General features: G+C 37.3%; 2 protein-coding genes across 2 annotated transcripts; both read right to left on the bottom strand.

Moving 5' to 3' along the window:
- Positions 1–1,228: 1,228 nt before the first annotated feature.
- On the bottom strand, positions 1,229–6,003 carry LOC143859175 (large ribosomal subunit protein eL36y-like). The gene is made up of 4 exons (XM_077369864.1): positions 5,951–6,003; positions 2,780–2,884; positions 2,305–2,504; positions 1,229–1,477 (listed from the first exon to the last, which is right to left on the bottom strand). Exons 2-4 carry the CDS (start codon positions 2,879–2,881, stop codon positions 1,447–1,449), a joined length of 333 nt encoding a protein of 110 aa, XP_077225979.1. The 5' UTR covers positions 2,882–2,884; positions 5,951–6,003; the 3' UTR covers positions 1,229–1,446.
- Positions 6,004–7,297: 1,294 nt separating this feature from the next.
- Positions 7,298–18,411, bottom strand: LOC143859119 (uncharacterized). The gene is made up of 10 exons (XM_077369798.1): positions 17,610–18,411; positions 13,843–13,929; positions 12,535–13,505; positions 11,200–11,288; positions 10,937–11,040; positions 10,664–10,766; positions 10,089–10,164; positions 9,866–9,980; positions 8,952–9,483; positions 7,298–8,197 (listed from the first exon to the last, which is right to left on the bottom strand). Exons 1-10 carry the CDS (start codon positions 17,941–17,943, stop codon positions 7,705–7,707), a joined length of 2,904 nt encoding a protein of 967 aa, XP_077225913.1. The 5' UTR covers positions 17,944–18,411; the 3' UTR covers positions 7,298–7,704.
- Positions 18,412–19,335: the final 924 nt, after the last annotated feature.

Raw genomic sequence — 19,335 nt, 5'->3', positions numbered from 1 at the left:
AGATAATTCTAGGCCCTCGATTCATCACACCTAATGATATTCTACAAGATCAAGGGCTCAAAGGCCAAGTTGACTTGAATAAGCCATCAAAGGATAAGAGACCAAAGTCACAGAAACTGACATCCAACCTACAATATTTTGATGATGGGACTACTCACATTGTTTATACTAATTGGATGTTGATAGCATGCTTAAGTATTGTAACAGCCATTAAAAGTTAATTAAAAATGATAATTAAAAAGGTGTGAAAAAAAACCAATGTGCCATTATAAAAAAGGAAGTGATATATCCGCCCCTTTTGATCACAAGTAACACTAAAGAGAGGCTGTTGTACTTATGTCAGAAGAATTCAATGCCCCTGATTGCCACAAACACTGACAGGGATGTTCCTTGTGATCAAAAGGGGCGGATATATCACTTCCCTATTAAAAATGATGAGAAATTATATGATGCCCGACCGTCGACAAAATCTCTCTCCCTTGATTAAAAATGATGAGAAATTATATGATGCCCGACCGTCGACAAAATCTCTCTCCCTTGATTAAAAATCCAAGGGAAAGCACCGTTTTTTACTTTTCCTTGGTTCAAAAACCAAGCAGCAGTTTCTGTCCCCTTCCGCCATTTACATTTTGACGGGTCGGGCATCATATAATTTCTCAAAAATGATAATTAACAAAAACTCAGCTTGTCTTTTTTCATATCCGTTTGGTTGCTGGGTTTTATTTTTTTCTAGGATTTATGTGGGAGAATATTTAGTGGTCACATCAGCTTTTCTTGATGATATCAGCAAAATCTTGTCTTGAAAATGATGGTCTCTCTTTCTCTCTCTACCTTCTCTCTCCACTCATCATAATATCTTTCTCTAATTAAATGCTTGTCCCCTCCTTTGTCTCCTACCTTTACCCACATAAATCCCAGGAAAAGAAAAAAACCCGGCAACCAAACGGAGCTCGCAGACAGCATTTCACGGAGAGGCTGTTGCATGAGAGCAGCCGCCTCAGATGAATAAAATGAGCAAGACAGTCTATTGAAAAGTGACCCCATATGGCTACTCATGCAAAAGCAGGTCCGCAAAATACATTCTGTGATGGTCCCTAGCAAAACCCGTGCAATTATGAAAAAATGGTAGTGCCAACAACAGTCGTCTTAAAAAAAGTAAAAAAGTGAGATAGAGGGCGGCGTGCCAATATAAAAAATGGCAATGTCAGAGAGGTGGGCAAAGAACAGATACACGGGCAAAGATTAACATAAACTAACACAATTCAAACAGATAATTTTCAAGATCCAGAAGTGAATTCGAACAAACTAACAGAGTTAAAACAGAAAATTTTCAAATCCAGAAATGGCTTAAGGTAACAAAATAACAAAATCCAACTTGACATAAGCTAACAAAATCCAACTTTCCAGAGCATTGGATTCCTACAGAAAATTTACGCAAGCAGTAACTCACTTTTTCTTCTCGCCAACGCCAGCAGACCTGCCAGAAAGAAGAGCAAATCACACAAAGCTCAAACTTCCAAAATTAATTTCTAATACACAGGGGGGGGTAATTGCTATATGGCCTGGGAATAAAAATGTGAAAAATGAAAATAGTCAAATGGACATTAATAGAGGTTCAATGGAAAAAATGATGCGTTGTGCATATACTATAGTAAGAAGGCACGTGGTGAGGCCACACACGCTATATGTATGATGTTGCAATGATGTTTTCTAAAGTAATGTTCCAATGAATTTGATGGAATAAAATTGAACATCATTAAAGAAAAATAAAGATATTACATCATGAAAATATATTATTAGATATTATCTAACCAAATATATATATATATATATATATATATATATATAAGATTCTAAAACTATATAATCAATAAGTACCTTATTCATCAGGGTCAATATCAACCTTCAACGCAATATTATACAAGCTTTTTCATTAGAGGTGCACAACTTGGGCTGGGTTGGGTCAAATTGAGGCCCGCCCTACCCAACACGAGCCTCGATTTGAGGAGGGTCAACCCTAACCCAGCCCGCCTCAAAATCTATCAACCATAACCCATCCAACCCGATTTTCTAAATTGGACCGAGTTGGATCGGCTTGACACAGGGTTTTTCAATTATAGAGAACGTAGGGACTGCGGTTGGAGTAATAATGTACATATGCGTACATGCGTGCTTACATATGTGTGCATGTATGCATTCTATCCTATAACTCACCAAAGTGCACTAATTGGAAGAAACACTAGAATTTCAAATGTGAAGTGCATATCATGTGTGTGTACACCTATTAGATAAAAAATGAATTACCTCATCTTCCGTAGAACATTGGACATCTCCTCACGCTTCTTTTTGGCCCTCTTGTGGGTTCCCAGCTTTCGCTTTGCTACTTTCAATGCCCGCTTGTCCTTTCCAACTTTGAGAAGCTCAGTAATTCGCTTCTCATATGGAGCAAATCCAGCAACTTCCCTGATCAGGTTCCTAACAAAAACGACTCTTTTACTGGCTTTCTGAATAACCAAAGAAAAACTTTATTAGTCTAATAATATATTAGCACTACAAATTAAATATGGAAGCAAGAAATTGAGGTCAAGACTCAAGTCGGGTTTGTCATTTATAAAACTGAAACCAAGTAATTAACTCAGCATGTTCACAATCAAAATACAAACACAAAAGTGGCCACTAAATATTTCACATGGTAATGCAATATTGAATATTCTATAGGACAAAAAACACAAGCGAAAATTTAAGTACACCAAACAATACACATGCTACATGAACTTACCCCTTTCTTGTCAGAGGGACGAGGAGCCAATTCTTTCTTTGTTACAATGTGACCTTTGTTTAACCCCACAAAGAGGCCTGATTTTGGCTGTGATGGAGCCATTGCCTGTTTCAGTCAAGTCAGATAGAATCAGAAGCTGATGTATGCAAATATATCAACAGCAGGGTTCAAATTATTTTTTGAACATGTCACAGAAATCTGTCAAATTCATCTGAAATTATAAAGTTTCTTGTGAACTGAAATTCGAATGGTGCTTTTATCCTTTTTTTTTCTTGTAAGGTACTGAAATGGTTTTTACTACAACATGCTGTCGAGAGTTGACACTGGTTAAGGGTGTACCCAATGCATGCATTGGCTTGTGCATATAAACTCGTACATACATTATTAGAGATTCATACTGCAAGAGCCATATAAGCCCCAAAAGCCCAGAATCATGCACGTCAGATTTTAAATGTAAGGCTTTTTGAAACAGGCCTACAAATAAGCAATTTGCCATTCTTTGTACGACAAATCCAATCTCTCGAGTGCAAGCTTATTAAGGCGCTTCCAGCCCAGTTCAGAGTGCATTTTTAATGCATCTCACAGCACATACTGTAAAAGAACTTAAGACATAATGCAATATTCTAGACCTAGTTTTTCAAATAGAGAATTCAAAAGTAGCAAAAGAGAATACTCATTAGATAATATACCATTCCAAGTCCTGTATGAATGCATGCATGCATGTGTATATACATGTACATATATGCAGGCATTCATGTCTCTGTCTACTTATACATGTATGTATCAGTACTTAAGAATCTATCAAGCACTTGAATAGAATACTGGCTTCTTTGCATCAGTGTAGAACATAGCAGCCCTTTTACTTATTTTAAAGATGTCATCTCTTTTACCATTGGTCATTTATCACCTATGTTCGGTCCTATTTCTCAGTAATGTCAAGAACTTGTATAAATCATTAATCTTGGACAATTCTGATCATTTTTTTCATAATTTAACAAAACCCATGTAATTTTGGCATACCAAATGGCATAACTTTTTATGTGATCCAATGTAATATGATGGCTTAGAGGCTCCCACTCTCATCCGTGGAGATTTGTTACATTTTTTTATGAGATCCTAGATAGAGTGGATGCATCAAATATATCCTATAATCATGTAAGACGGTAGGCAAATGGAGTCGCCGATAGGTTAGCCAGAGAAGGAATTGCAAGAGAGAGTCTGGGATTGTTTGATTTCCTCCCGCCTTCATTCATTTCTTTGAACCTCTTTAGGGGTGGGCTGTTATATCGTTTTAGTGCTTTCGGTTGGTTCTCTTTTGCTTGTATAGACCTCCTCGGTCTTTGCTAGTTTTTAATGAAATCTTTTACAATTTAAAAAAAATTACTTTTTATGATACTAAAGTTAATAAAGGAATCACAAAAAATATCAATCAACTAGAAAAATAAGTAAAGATTAAAATAAAGGAGAGCATCACACCATGTCCTACTTGTATAACCACTCTACAAGGGCTTCATGAGCATCAAACCAAGGGGAAAAAAAGAAGAGAAAAGCACTCCTTCATTCATAAAAATATAACAAGATTATAGCAAAAAATAACTTATATAGCAGTCCCTTAATAACCCTAAATTAAGCCTAACTATTAAAAGTCACACAACTTCACAAATAGAAGTTCTCTAAACTTTCTATTTTAATTTACCAAGGGAATTTAGAAAAGAAAAATCATGGGATTTTCCCACACACTTTTTGTACGCCAATAAAACTGCCTAAAAGGAAAACAAATAAGGTATGAAATGAGGAAAAAGATACGTAATATCAATTTGATAGGGAAAGTTAAGGGCATTACCTAACCTACACTGGCTGATGCATGTTCACAACAAGCAGTGCAAATCCAGGCAATAAATAACGTAAAAGTAAAGCATCAAAAGGGGAAAATCCATGCTTCAACAGACCTTGAGCAGAGGCCACTAGTGGAAAAATTATAAACTACAGAAAATAATCAAAACCGTAGAAAACCCACTCCAAGAAAAAACAAATATGTAGAACATTGATTAGCAATAAAAGGGGCAGTTACAAGGCTCGTGATCGGTATGCACTTAAAAATGAAATGACAACAAAATCGTAATCGGAATCACTATCATATGAAGAACTGCCAATATCAAAGTCCAAGAAGTCACTCGATCAACACAGAACTTGACAAGTCAACTTGGTTCCTTTGGGCTTTTAAGTACGGAGTCCAATTTCTGATACAATACAGAATCTTGCCAAGTGTAACCAACTCAGCTGGGTCAAAAAAATGAGGGACCAATTTTCAAGACTACTCAATTTTTATTACATATTATGACAATGCAATGGATATTAAGAACAAAACTAGTCATTTCTTCTCATAGCATGCATTAATTACTGAGCACAACAACCTTAAAATGCTGATCACTTTATAATATATATTTCCCATTTTTATCCAATAATTCAGTTTATCTGCATAAAGGCTATAAATTTGATTAGATCTACTCAGACAATACCGCGATAGAGTTAAAAGGGGGTCATGTTGGGGGAATCCATGATGATGCAGGGGAGTTTTGAAACTGTGCAGAAGAAAAAAAGCCACATGATAATTCATAATCACAACGAAATCAATACAGTACAGATAATACAAGATCATTTCATCTTTGAGAGCCTTACAAACATTCATAGAAGATAGAAAACCCTACAGATAGAAACAGAAAATCGAAAAGAGAATAACCTTTTTAGCATCTTAACTGAAAGAAAAAGATCTAAAAAAATTAGTCCTCCTATGCAAGCCAAAAAAGTTGGTAAATATCAAGAGCTTTACAAGTGCAAAAACTAAGGGATAAAACAAAAACCCTAAAATTACAGCATATCGAATCTAGTATTTCAGCAAATCAAACAATAAAGAGCAACTTGAAAGAAGAAACTTCCACAGATTAAATCAGAAACGACTAAGAAACCCCAGAAAATCAAGAAACAAGATCAAGATTTCACGCCGTCACAGAAAGAAAAAAAAACATATATTTCAAGCAGATTAGAAGCACGGCGTTCAGAAAGAGAATTAAATGTGGCATGAAAAGGAAAAATCAAACCAGAATAGTGTAAGAAATAGAAAGGAAAAACTAAGATAAAGAGGGTTTGGTTAGGGTTTTGAAGGGTTCTTACTTTGCAAGGAGGAGACGAGAGGCTGAAGAAATGAATTAGGGTTTCTGGCTTCAATTTATATGGAGAACATGGATAATAGGGTAGTGATATATTCACCCCCTTTGTTACTTGGGACAGCCCCCTGTACACTAGAGGCTGTCCCAAGTAAAAAAGGTTTGCACTGATATTGGCACTACCATGTTTTAATAATTAGACTAGTCTTTTCTTTTTAATCGGAGTCATAGCTTTTTGGTATGATCATAACCCTCCATATGTAGTAGTAATGCATATTATGGAACCTTCTATAGATCAGAGGGTTAGGAACATCCTGTAGAGATGATTTTCCCAACAAATGAACGGTTTGGATCATCTTATGAAGTGGGTCGTACAGTACTTCTTGAAAAATACGCCCACAAGCAGAACCATATAAAATCTTACCATTGATGGAAATCTCAGCTTTGACAGCCGTTTAAATAATAAAAGACAAGCAGAGTTTGTGCGATTATCAAAATATGGTAGTGCCAATATCAGTAGCCCATCAGAAAGGTTAGTACTTACTACTGCCTTTAAGAAATTCAGGTGGACCCACTATCAAATGATCCAAGCCTAGTTATCAAATAGGTGTTTTACCTCATACATTTCCTTCATCCAACTCTATTATTACATGCCCTTGTTTCTGGTGCACCAAGCTTTATACTTGTTTGGTGGCCGGAAAAAAAAAAATCCGATAAACTTTTACCACTACTATTAGGGAAGAGTCTTTTGTTACTGGCCTACATGGCTACAAACATCTACTGATGATGTTGCTACCATTGAAAATATGGTGAAAGTGATTCGCTTTTGCCCTACATGGCTACAGGCATGTGATCATTCCATGTATATGAACATTAAAGTGCATTTTTATTGCAGTGTTTGATCAGCAACATATTCATTCCGGTTAAAAAAGAACGGAATAAGGGGCATTCCAACTATGGATGACGGGGTTGAAGACAGCGGAAAAAAATCGTCTGATGGGAAACAGGAACCCAATAAATAAGAAGTTACATTCCTTGGAAAGAAAAATAACAGCTCCCATTAGGTTTTACTTCTTCCCCTATTTTTTTAAGGAAGTTTTTTTTTTTTTTTTTTTTCAATTATTTTTTTTATTCCATTTCCAGGGGAATCGGAATAAGATAGTGATTCCAATAGGAAATTGATATCCCGTTCTTGTTTCAATAATGACACTCCACTAATAGGTTACACTTGGCCAATTAGCTTTTAAAGGCTAATAGAATTTTACAATTCCCAACATCAACATGCTCTCAAAAGCCAATCAAAAAAGTTGGTAGGATCCAACGTCTAATATGGTTTTTAAAATACCAAGCACAATAATTGATACATTTTAAAATTTATTTTCTACTAAGAAAATCTCATACAAAAAATGAGGAAATACATCTCCAACTCTCAACAGCTGAACTACACATAAAAATTATTAAAGATACGATATAACATTCCCAGAAAGAAATGGAAGTTCATGTTTTGAACTTCTGAGTGATTTTCTCTACTCCAAATTATTAAAGATACAGCATAACATTCCCAAACAGAAATGGAAGTTCATGCCCTGAACTTCTGTTTTTCTCTACTCCTTCCCTACAATCTCCTACAATTCCTCTTTTATAACATTCTCAAATACAAATGGAAGTTCATGTCTTTAACTTCTGAGTAATTTTCTCTACTCTTTCCCCTGCAATCTCCTACAATCATCTTCTATAACATTCCAAAACAGAAATGGAAGTTCATGTCTTGAACTTCTGAGTGATTTTCTCGACTCCCTCCCTGCAATCTTCTACAATCCTCTTCGTCCCATCTTTAACGCTCGAACCAAAATTCACGGCATTTTGCTGAAACTCTTCGGCTGATCTACTCGCCTTCAAAACAATGGTGCTCCTAAGGTCTCCGGCTTGCCGAGCAGCCTTGATTACCCGTTGCTTCATAACTGAAATTAAATGTTCTATTTTTTGAATTATTCTCTCGATTATAACAGAGGATTTCCCCTTCAATTCACCCGCCATTGCCTTGAGCCGATCCACCAATTTCTCGGCCCTGTTGACAGTTCCGCCAATTGAAGATTGTTGTTCAGCTTCAACCCATGTAACTGCGGCAGAAGCATTGTCTTTGAGGTCTTCATCAACGACAACTTTGATGTCGCGTCTCTCCCAATTTTCTCTGGCTTCCTCTAAAGCTTTTGCTTGCTCTCTTGCTCTCTTTGTTTCATCCTCTGCCCAAGCCCTGATAATTAAATAAGAAAATTAAAAATGCAAGTAATGCATCATCCCCACAAATTTTGAAAAGTAACAAAGTTCATCTCAGAAACTTAAAAAATGGATGAGTAAATGGACAGGTATAAGTACATTGATTAGTGTCAGCAATTTGAACATTCCTGCCATTGTATATTCAATGAAATTTAAGAGGAATACAAGAATTGCAATTCAAAATGAGCAATGTAAACAGCATCCAATACTTTTCATTTTTGGCACAGTGATGAAGGTTTTAATGAATACCCTTTATTGGAACAAACAGCCAGAGGTACGGCATACCCCATAGATAAGCACTACAAATAAATAACATAAAATTACTGGTTGTGTGTAACAGAACATATGGCAAACAAAGAAGATAAATAAACTGGTTTTATAACAGAGCATTAAACATAAAAAAACAGCTAATTAATCAGCTAATAGCAATGCAGATTGATAGGCTCACACCGAAGTTAACAAAACTCGATTGGAGGTTTTTTACTACATCCCTCCTTGCTTTGTTTTTTTTATTGGAGTAGTTTGTATATAGTTTAAGCATTTCCCTTTCTTGTTCCTGTTTGTTTTGACCATCTCAATCATGGGGTTTCCCCGTTTTTCTATTAATACATTTCTTTCCCTTCCAGATAAAAAAAAACAGAATTTTACAGAATAAAAAGTACCCAGTTCCTGTTTGTAGAGAAGCAAAAGCAACAACCTCAAACAGAAAGAAAAAGCAATTGCATCTGTACCTGGCCATGGACAACGCCTTCCTCTCAACCTCAAGGTCGTAGTGTAACTGGACAATGACCTGGTTTTCACTTTCGGTCTCCTTACGGAGCTTGTTAATCCTATCCCTCTCAAATGAAATCTCCATTTTGTTACTCATAAGGCTCTGTAACTGCTCCACTACTTCAAGCCGTAATCTTGAAAGAACTTCCATTTCCGATTCAACAGCAGCCCTCCCTCTCATTAGAACATTATTTTCTTCCTCTCTTTCCGCTTTCAATCTTTCCAATTCCAACCTTGTTTCTTCAGCCAATTTCTCAAAGGCACCTACCTTTTCCCTTTCTATTGAAAGCTCCTTCTCAAAACTTGCATTGAGGTCCTCCTCAACTTGAGCTACTAGAGCAGTGTGGGCTGCCACAACAGTTTCAGCCATTGACTCGGCTTCAATACGAGTAAGCTCCTCACCCACAACTTCCGCGGCATCGCCCGTCGCAAGAGCAATAGCGGCTTGTGCTTTGGTGACTGGCTTGTCAGGCTGAAACATTCTAATGTGGCCTACGAAAAAAATGAACTGTGTAAAGTGACCATGTAATGAAGAATTTTTTTTTTATGACTTCGTTAAAGTATAAAAGATTAAATAACGCCATCTCCAACAGCTTAAGCTTTTGGAGTAATTGGTTGTTTCACATGGTATCAGAACACAAGGTCATGTGTTCAAAACTCCTTGATATTAAAAATCCACATCTAATAGTCAACCCAAAAGAGGGGCCATATATGCCACGTGTAGGCCAGCCCTAAAAAGAGGGGCCACATGTGAGGGTAAGTGTTAAAGTATAAAAGATTAAATAACGCCATCTCCAACAGCTTAAGCTTTTGGAGTACTTGGTTGTTTGACAAGCTTAAACAGACATGAGTAAAAAGGAAAAATGAGGAATACCAAAAGCAAGGGCTGTGATTCCGTGTTCCCCAGCAGAGAGGTCGGCTACAAGAGCAGGCCAGGCATCTGGGTTTATCTTATCAATGTCAATAAAGCCAGAGCTTTGATATAGAATCTGACCATATATCACATTAGTTTATAAGTTTTGCATCAATAAAAAGAAAAGTTTTACTTGTCTCCATAAGATAATTGTTGAGTAAAGTAATTAACGAATTCAAGTAACCTTTTTGTCGACGTCCGGGAGCTGTCTTTTCTCTAGTGCCATCTTCCAACTTACAAGATCCTGACGTGACAAAGGGCTGCAGTAAAAGTGTGATAAATATCAATGTCACAAATATCTCCGATATTATCAAAATAACGTGTTTTTATCTAGCCATTTTGATAAAACGATAAAATCCCAAAAAAATCCCGAGATTTTAAAAATATAGAGATATTTTCATTTTTATGATAAAATATCATTATTCCGATATTTTTTACGATATTTATATTTTATATTTTTTCTTAAATTTAATATATTTTTATATTTTTAAATAATTTTATTTTTATCATTTTTTTATATAAACCCAAAAAAATAAAAAAATTCAATACATCCCGAGATTTTCCCCGTCGAGAAATTCCCGAGAACAATATTTGTGACAGAAATAAATATAGAAGCTGATATGAAGCAAGGACTGAAAATATTTTTGCTTGTAGGGAGCGGAATCTGGCTGTACATAGTAATTCGATAACTAAAGTAGCATGCATAAATGAAATGAAAATCGAGATGAATTAATTTGCGAGAAGCACTTGAGGATTCACCTTTCAGGCAAAAAGAGGATAGGATCATGCTCTTCATCTAGAGAATGTTTATGTGCATCATTTCTTGAGAGCTTGCTTGAGATAAGTCCAGCTTCTGCCAAGCCTGAACAATGCATTTTCGGTAACATTCTCTAGGTAAAACCATCAAACGGATGCCAAATTTCAATGTAAATGGTTTAAACGAAAAGAAATCCCTTCCTCCAACAAATTTATCATAGAGCTTTATTCATGTACAATTTTAAACATGAAATCCCAGAAACCCCACTTTCATACCTTGAATAGGTGGAAAGTCAGGGTCTTCAGGAGTCACATCATCAAATGCAAGTTCAGTAACATTCTCTATGAACATTGCTGGATATACTTTCGAAATTGTGTTTCTGCACAGTAAACATAGCATTAGTAACCACTGGTTTACTTACTGCTACATAAAAACATTACATTATGCTCAGAAAATCATTCTTAGGTATTTAAATATTCATGGTAAAATCACCAACATGCATGAACTTCAAGCAATCATTTTCAAAAAAAAAAAGTACCTTGAAAGAACACTGCTGGCAGAAACCAACCAACGAGCATACTCCCGACGAGTACATAGATCACCAGGTTGAACATCAGCCTCAATAACCTTTAAAGATGAAAACAGTCAGAATAATGCTGTTGTTTCAGATTCTCTTGACTAAAAAGAAGTTAGTGCATATAATAGATGACTAGTTAATCCTCGACTGCAAATATTTGTCCATGCATATGTGGGTTGTAGGTACGGCTTTAGCTAGACATGATGGTTCAACCCCCTCAATTCATTGTTTAAAAACTCCCTCCTGAGTCAAAAATTGACTCGTCGGAGTCAACTTAGTTTTGGACCTACTGAGTCAATAAAAAATTCCTTTAATTCACCCATGTCAATAAAAAGCTTGCCATATCAATCATTGACTTTTCTGAGTCGATTCAGTTTTACATCAGGCAAGTTCTTTTTGAGAAAGAATTCTTAAGCAAGGCTATCTATTCATGTAATTAAGTTCATTGAAGCTTAGGACAGAAACCCAAACTAGATGGTGAAAAGTATAGCCAGATGAAACACCGCCTCCGGAAAGCCAATTATCCCTCAGAAGGCAATAACTAGCAGTGCCAGCAAGCCCCGGGCAATGTTGCCCAAGAAACATGCAGCAAGCCCCGGGCAACTCATTATGGCAACGCTCTGAAGAGACAAGGTTAATTATAAACTAATAAAAGCGTTCATAGGTAAAGAATCCCAATGACTAACACAGGTAATCAACATAAAAAAGTGGAAAATAGTTGAATACAGTTAAATGTATAACAAGGATGCCCAAGAGACAAGGTTGTTTAAGTACATTGAAGCTTAGGGCAGAAAACCAAACTAGATGGTGAAAAGTATAGGCTGATGAAACTCCGCCTCAGGAAAGCCCATTATGATCCCTCAAAAGGTGAAAAATAGCAGTGCCACAAGCAAAATAAAGACAACTCGTGAAACATAAGATCTTCAATATATAATTGACCAATATTGCCCAAGAAACATGCAGCAAGACTAATTCATTATGGCAACGTTTTGAAGAGAAAGCATTCAATAGGTAAAGAATCCCAAAGACTAAAACATGTAATAAACGCAAAATAGTGGAATACATTTAGCAAAAATGTACGGTTAGTAAACTATCACATTACAAGCACAGTAAATTATCCCTTTATAGGCAAATTGCAAAAGCAAAAAGTTTGGTTTTTAAGTATGCCATTTAGTAAGAGAACCTAGCAGTCACAAAAAAAGAGAACACGAACAAGAGGAATATGAATAGTATAAAACTCTCGAATGAAGAGCTGCCAAAAAATTTAATTGAGGCAAAAGCAAACCATTAAAGCACCTTCAAAACTTGCAATGCCGCCAATGCCTGCCCCTGAATCTGGTCAACAAGTGCAGGGACCACAACCTTTCCTGGAGACACACGTAAAGCTGCAGAAACTAAAGATGGAGCAGGTATACCAGCATAGGAAAAGGAACTCTCAGGTATTGGTGCTCCAAATGACCCAATTTCATTTAAACTATGATGTTCTGGAGGTGACTCCAGTGTTTTGCTTGGATTAAAATCATGCGGGTTTGAAACAGGGGTCAAAGTCTCTGTTACATTCTGAACTTGGGAATCTAGATTAGCATCTGACTCTGAATTTACCAAACTACCCAAAGTTACAGACTTGCTGGGCAGCAGGCCAGCCGAATCCGAATTAAGCTCGGGATTTTCCATTTTCAGTGAAACAAAAATTCCATCAGAATCCGAATTGAGCTCAGGGTTATCCATTTTCAGTGAAACAAAAATTCCCTCCTGATTATCATTGGTAAGATTTGCCGACTCAGTATCAGAAAGGGGCAAGTTAACAAGATCGGCAGTACCCAGATTCTCATTGAGTTCAATAACTGTCTCTGGTGTATCAGACACAGTGGCGCTGTCAGAACCTTCAAGGCAACAAGCATCAGAAGAACAGTCAACTATATCAGATTCAGAAAATTCAGTTGATCTGAGATTGGATGTAGTGGGTACTGTATTGTCAATGACATCAATACCATTGGTATCAAATTCAGCATTTTTTGATAATGAGGGGCCCACATCGATTTTTTCATGACTATTTTCAGAAGTTGCTTCGGCAGCTTCTATAGGTGAAAAGGAGTCCTGGTTTATGCCAGTGTTGCATTCCAAATCACAATCACTCTGCTGGTTCCCTTCATCTAGAAACACTGTATTGCCATCTTTTCCAACCTGAGAGATATTTTCATCACGATCATCAGAGACTAACAGCAACTCCTGCTGGGTTGTCAAGGGTTCCATCTGTTGTTTGGGTCCTATATGCATCCAAATACATAGAAACATACTCAGTATGGCAGACTTTGAACATGAATATTCCTGCCAATTCCTTAATGAGAATAAAATTCACACAGAACTGAGATAGGCCAAAGCTCTTAGGTAACAAATATTCCAAAGCCATGCATTTGAAACCATCTATAACCAACACTCACAGCCAGGAGAGAGGGAAGCTATGTACAAAAAATTTCTTTGATGCAAAATAAGTTATCAGAAACATATGGAATGCATAAAACATGGTATTTTACTTGTTAAAAATATAGTCCTGGATGTACTAAAAATATAACATATGAGTAAGACTAAAAATATTCTACATACCAGGAGTACTCCTCTTGCTAAACGATAATGATGCAAATGCAAGACTAGCAGCAAGAAATACTCCTGCCAATCCTGCTCCCAGAATCCCTGAAAATAAACTAGTAGAAATGTGTCATTAGCTCATAAAAATAAGCCATGAATTCATACATGCAAAATCAAATAAAATATGCCGGGAGTTGAGACCATAGCTGCTGGTGCGGGAAGTGAAGGCTTTCGGGGAGGCGGGAAGCATGAAAGGAAATGACAGGGAAGCGTGAAAGAATTGAAAAAATGACAAAATTAAAAATAAAAAAAAAGTAAATTCCATTTTCCAACCAATATAAGCAATTTAAATCCAACTGTCATGCAAATCCAAGAACAGTGCTAGGCCATGTTTGGAAGCCATGATTTTTTCCCCATAAAAAAAAAATTAGTTTATCCAACATTGTGAGATTCGTGAGAAGGGCAAGGAAGGTGGGAGAGGGAGAAAATTGCGAGGGTATAAGTAAGGAGAGGGTGAGAAGTGGATGAAAAATAGGGAAAAGAAAAACTCTACTCAAAATATAATTTTTCCCTATTTTTCAGCACCATCTCCCCACTCGTGCCCTCTCAAATATGGCCTTAGTGTCTTCAGAAGTTCAGATGTTTTGAGTAATAATCAAACAAGAGATCACAAAGAATCAAACATAGTAAATTGGGGAACACGATTCCCAAATTAATTAGGAAAAGGAGCTCCCTAATTTTTGGGAGCAAAAATCAAACAAGAGATCACAAAGAATCAGACAAGAACAAAAAAATAGATAATAGAAAAAAAAGAGCAAATTGGGGAACATGCTTCCCAAATTAGGAAAATGTGCTTCCCTAATTTTTGGGAAACGCGGCGTTTTCCACTTACGAAACGCACTTCTCCATAAGCATGCTTCCCACCTCCCGGGAGCGTTTCTGATAACTTTGGTTGAGACTTGTTGGGGAAAGGATCAGTTTGCCATCTTATGTCTAGACAAGGGAAATCTCCTTTTCAGCTAGGAATATATGAATCAAAGTTATTTGAAAGTGTTCGTTACATGATTTAAGTTTATTGGTTCAGCAAGTGTGAAAATGCAAAACGTTCATACTTCTCTTGGATGGGGAGAATAACAAGTGAATGTTCCATTTTTGCTTCCAAGGACATGCACAAGAAAAATCACGAACTAACAGACCTCCACGGCTCTTCTTGGTCAAAGGCCCTGGGGGCCATTAGAAAGATGCCTAGTGTTGTGGCTCAAGATTGTTGTAGCTACATCTAATGCAAGAAACTATGTTTGGGACAGGTTGACAAGTGGGGGAGGTAAAGTGGTTTCTCCATCAGGAATGATTTAAAATCGAAGTTCCATGGCTCTGGTTAGCTACTCAAATTTAGTTTAAGGAAAAGTTTATAAGTTAGACCTTGTTTGGAGGATGGCGCACTGGCATTTCTCTAGCAGAGGGCTCTCCCAATCAAGTTGAGAGCCCTTCTGTGCAAGTACTAATAATGTGTATAGATTACATGACATCAGTGAACATAGTTACCAAAAAGTTCCTAGTTGGATGGGAAGCTCACTTTCCTGGAAACTTGTTACAAACCCAAATCGGTTCGCAACGTGATTGATCTTCTTAGAGAGAAGATCAGCCTCTTAACCCACTTTGAGGGAAGGGTCCGTTCTCCTTTGTGCTCAAAGACACAATTTCTGGAATAATTTCTTCATTCAATAATCACCTTCCAATTACAATCAAGCAGCATATTGTGGACTCTCTAGCTACCAATAAAACAGGAATTAATACTACCAAATAGGAAAGACTTTCCACGTCCTTGACTTCCTAAATAAGAGCACTTCTAATTAATAGCAATAATCAATCCTATTAGCAACCTACTAACTTTATTCTCCTAATTAACAACAATAACCTACTAAACTAATCATGCCCAATATGACTTTTCCTTTTTTCTGAATGATAGCCAATTTTATTATAGAACGCACCGAGACGGTTAAGATACAAGAGAAAAAAAAACATAAGAGAAACAACAAAAAGAACGAAACTCGAGAGTTTTCGAAGTTGGGATTTTGTCCCTTGGAAGAAAAAAGGTAAGATGCTTTGGAGGTTATGTTTGGTCGCCCTATGGTGGGTCATCTGGAAGGAACGAAACTCGAGAGTTTTCGAAGGATCGGCAAAGTCAGCATATTGGTTATATAATAAAATAATAGCGCTGGTCATTTTTTGGATAAAAACCACTCCTTTGTTTAAATTCGTCTCAGCTTTCGATCTTTGGGAAGGATGGCGCTCGGTGTGCTCTGAAGGTATGAGTCGTCAAAAGAGAAGTCTGAAATGGGAAGCTCCTCCTGAAGGTTTTATCAAATTAAATTTTGATGGGTCATGTTTTGGGAATCCGGGTCCAGCTGGGATTGGGGGGCTTTCTAGGGACTCCCGAGGGGGAATTTTATGGGCTTTCGCAGGTCCAATTGGAATAACTGATTCTTCTGAAGCGGAAGTAAGAGCGGCTTATCAGGGAATTAAACGTCTAAGTGTTGATTCCTATGATAGGACAATCGTGGAAGGGGATTCTTCAAATGTAATCGGCTGGTTATCGGGCAGAGTTGTTCCTCCGTGGCGCTTTTTAAGTTATTTTGAGGAAATGCATGACCTTATTTCAGAGTCAGATCTGGTCTGTAAGCATGTTAGGCGTGAAGCAAATGGCGAAGCGGATTCCCTCGCTAAATCTGGTGTTACAAGAGAGGGGCTGGAGTGGTTCGACTTCCTCCCTCCGTGAGAAGAGGGGGATGTTCTGTGATGTTTCTTTGCTGTTTTTCTTGTATTAATATTCTTGTCTTTCTCTATGTATCTCTGGTGGTCCATCTCGGATCCCCTTTTTAATATATTATCATTTCAAAAAAAGAAACAACAAAAAGAACACCACAGCTAGCTGCTCAAGAAGGGAGGAAGTCAAACATGGATAGCGCATCTCTAGACACTCCCTGTCTAGCTAGACGATCTGCCACTTGATTAATCGAACGGCGGACATGATTAAATACCATCTTACGCCTTAAGTGGCATGTTTTCGTGCACGTAACAAAACTCACCTTAGAAGACAAGGGGTTGTTTGGTTGCCACATGCCTAGCAATAGCATCCTCAAGGATGTCCCAAGCAAAAAAAAAAAATGTTTTCGTCGTAACTTTATGATGTTTGTTTGCCAATTTAGCATCACAATCCCTAGAGACTTCTAGACAAGATTCAAAGGTAATTATTGCTAGTCCGGTAACGTGGCACCCTTGTTCCTTACTTATACCTTCCATGCCAAATTTCTCCATCTCCAAAAGGAGGAATTTGGCAAGTAGAATTTTATTGTTTCGCCTTTCCTCTTTCTCCCTCTTCACTTTCTATAATAATAATGACACCCCCTCCCATTACTCTACGAGATTGGCAACCAAACACTACTTATAACTATTATACCAGGTAAATCCTAGGTACATCAAACACTACAAATGTCTGTCTCCTCCTTATTGACTACTTTTACCACTAATCTACAAGGTAATCTGCATCCAAACAGAGCCGGTTCTTCTCGTTTCCTAAATCTACGGGAAGCAGACACTTCCTATGTGTTTCCTCTTAATTAAGAGTAGGCTTCCTGTTTAGTTGGTTATTTCTTCCTAAAAGAATAGTTTGTCCTTTTAATAATACTGGACGAACGTTTTTTTTTTTTTTTAAGTGCATTTAAAACTTTGCAGAAACCAATTCAATTATCCTATAATCCTAGAAGCATAAAAAGCACTCCTACCTCCAAACTCTTGCTTCGGCCCTGATCCATTGCCAGAATCCTTATCAAACCATCCAGAAAATGAATTTTCTGGCGCATCAGAATTCATCCATGACTGTCCAGCCCGCGTTCGCTCTTCTTCCCGTGTGCCGTCATCTCTCCCGACACTTCCAGAAGCAGAGAAAGCACTTCTAGAATCAGAAAAAGCACTTCCGGAAGCAGAAAAGGCACGGATTCGACGACAATTTACCGTCCGAAAATTCATCCGAAGAAAAAAAAAAGTAGATTGCTTGCATTTAAACCCTAATCGAAGTTGAAACGAATTGGGAGACGAATTAGCGAATAGAGACGTCATTGAAACCGTCCTTTACACGAATCTAAAGAGGATAAGAGGATTCAAGTAGTATAAAGTTGGAATTCCATGAAAATCAAAGGAAAAAACTCAAATTGAAGGGCGCTTCATCAAAGGAGAGAATGATAGAGAGAGAGAGAGAGATAGAAAAATTGAAAGTGATAGGCTGATAGCTGAAAGATGAGATTGCAGACAGCACTGTTTGTGTTTAGAGAGAGAAGGGGAAGAGGAATTTGAATCGAAAAGCTCTAATTTCAGAGCTTGAATGGTGCTATTTAGGGTTAGGGTTTCATCCGTGCATGCATAGAGAAGAGGGAGAAAGGTCTCTATCTTTCTTCTCCAGAGGGAGAGGAAAAGGTCGCGTTTACCTTGTTTTGATAATGACACAAACTAACTTTGTCATTATCAAAACAAAAGTTAGTGCAAGTATCAATAAAAGTATTTTTACCCGTCTGATTTTCTTTGCTCTCCCCGCTCTTCCCTTATGCTCTGTTCTCTCGTCGGAAAAGGAAAGGAAAGGGAAGTGAAAGGAAGTAAACTGATGTGGCAGAAAGGAAAGTAAAGGAAAAGAAACCTGACAGAAACCTGTCAGATGAGCGTTTCGTTGCACAGAAACCTCACAGAAACTAACAGAAACTACAGAAATATGCGTTTCGTTGCAGGGAAACTCAATAGAAACCTGTTAAATAGAAACTGTGACAAACTGATATGCAGAATGATGCCAACATAGAATCTAGTCTAAAATAAGTGGGTCTAATCCTCTAAAGTCAATCAAAATAAGAAAACCATGACAAACAGAAGTTGAACAATAATAATGCCAATCAAATTGTCACAAATATAAAGCTGCTAAGATATAAATCAGGCAACCAACATAGACTTGACAAAAAATTGTCACAAATATAGAGTTGCCAAGAAGAAGCAGACCGTAATATCGCATAACAAAAAGACCAAGCCAAGTCCTTACATCTATAAGTCCAAGCCAACTAACAAAAATAGTACATAAACATGTTCACAAAAAAAAAAAAAAAACAGACAAGCCAACCAAAAAAAAGATCATGTCCAAATGAAGTCCACATCCAGAACCATCCAACAACCACATGTTTATGTACGTCCACATCCACATCCACAATCACTCAGAATTCAAGGTTTTCCATCTTCCTCCACATGTAGCGCTCCCTCCTTTCTACTATGTACTTCATAAAAGCACGAACCTCCGTAGGGTTACGGTTGAGGTACTCATAAGCCCTCTCCAAGATGTCCTCCTCGAATCCTTCTAACCCAAACACGCCATCATGAAGCTCGTCATTATCAAAAGGTTCCTTCGATAGATCCTTGATTGCATCTGCAACCTTCTCCAAAGTTGAAGTAAACCCTTCCATCAAATTCATATATTTT

This window comes from Tasmannia lanceolata, unplaced genomic scaffold, assembly GCF_043159265.1.
Source record: "Tasmannia lanceolata isolate RefF3 unplaced genomic scaffold, GAP_Taslan_0.1 ptg000029l, whole genome shotgun sequence".
NCBI lineage: Eukaryota > Viridiplantae > Streptophyta > Magnoliopsida > Canellales > Winteraceae > Tasmannia > Tasmannia lanceolata.
This window is presented reverse-complemented; position numbering and strand designations above follow the sequence as displayed.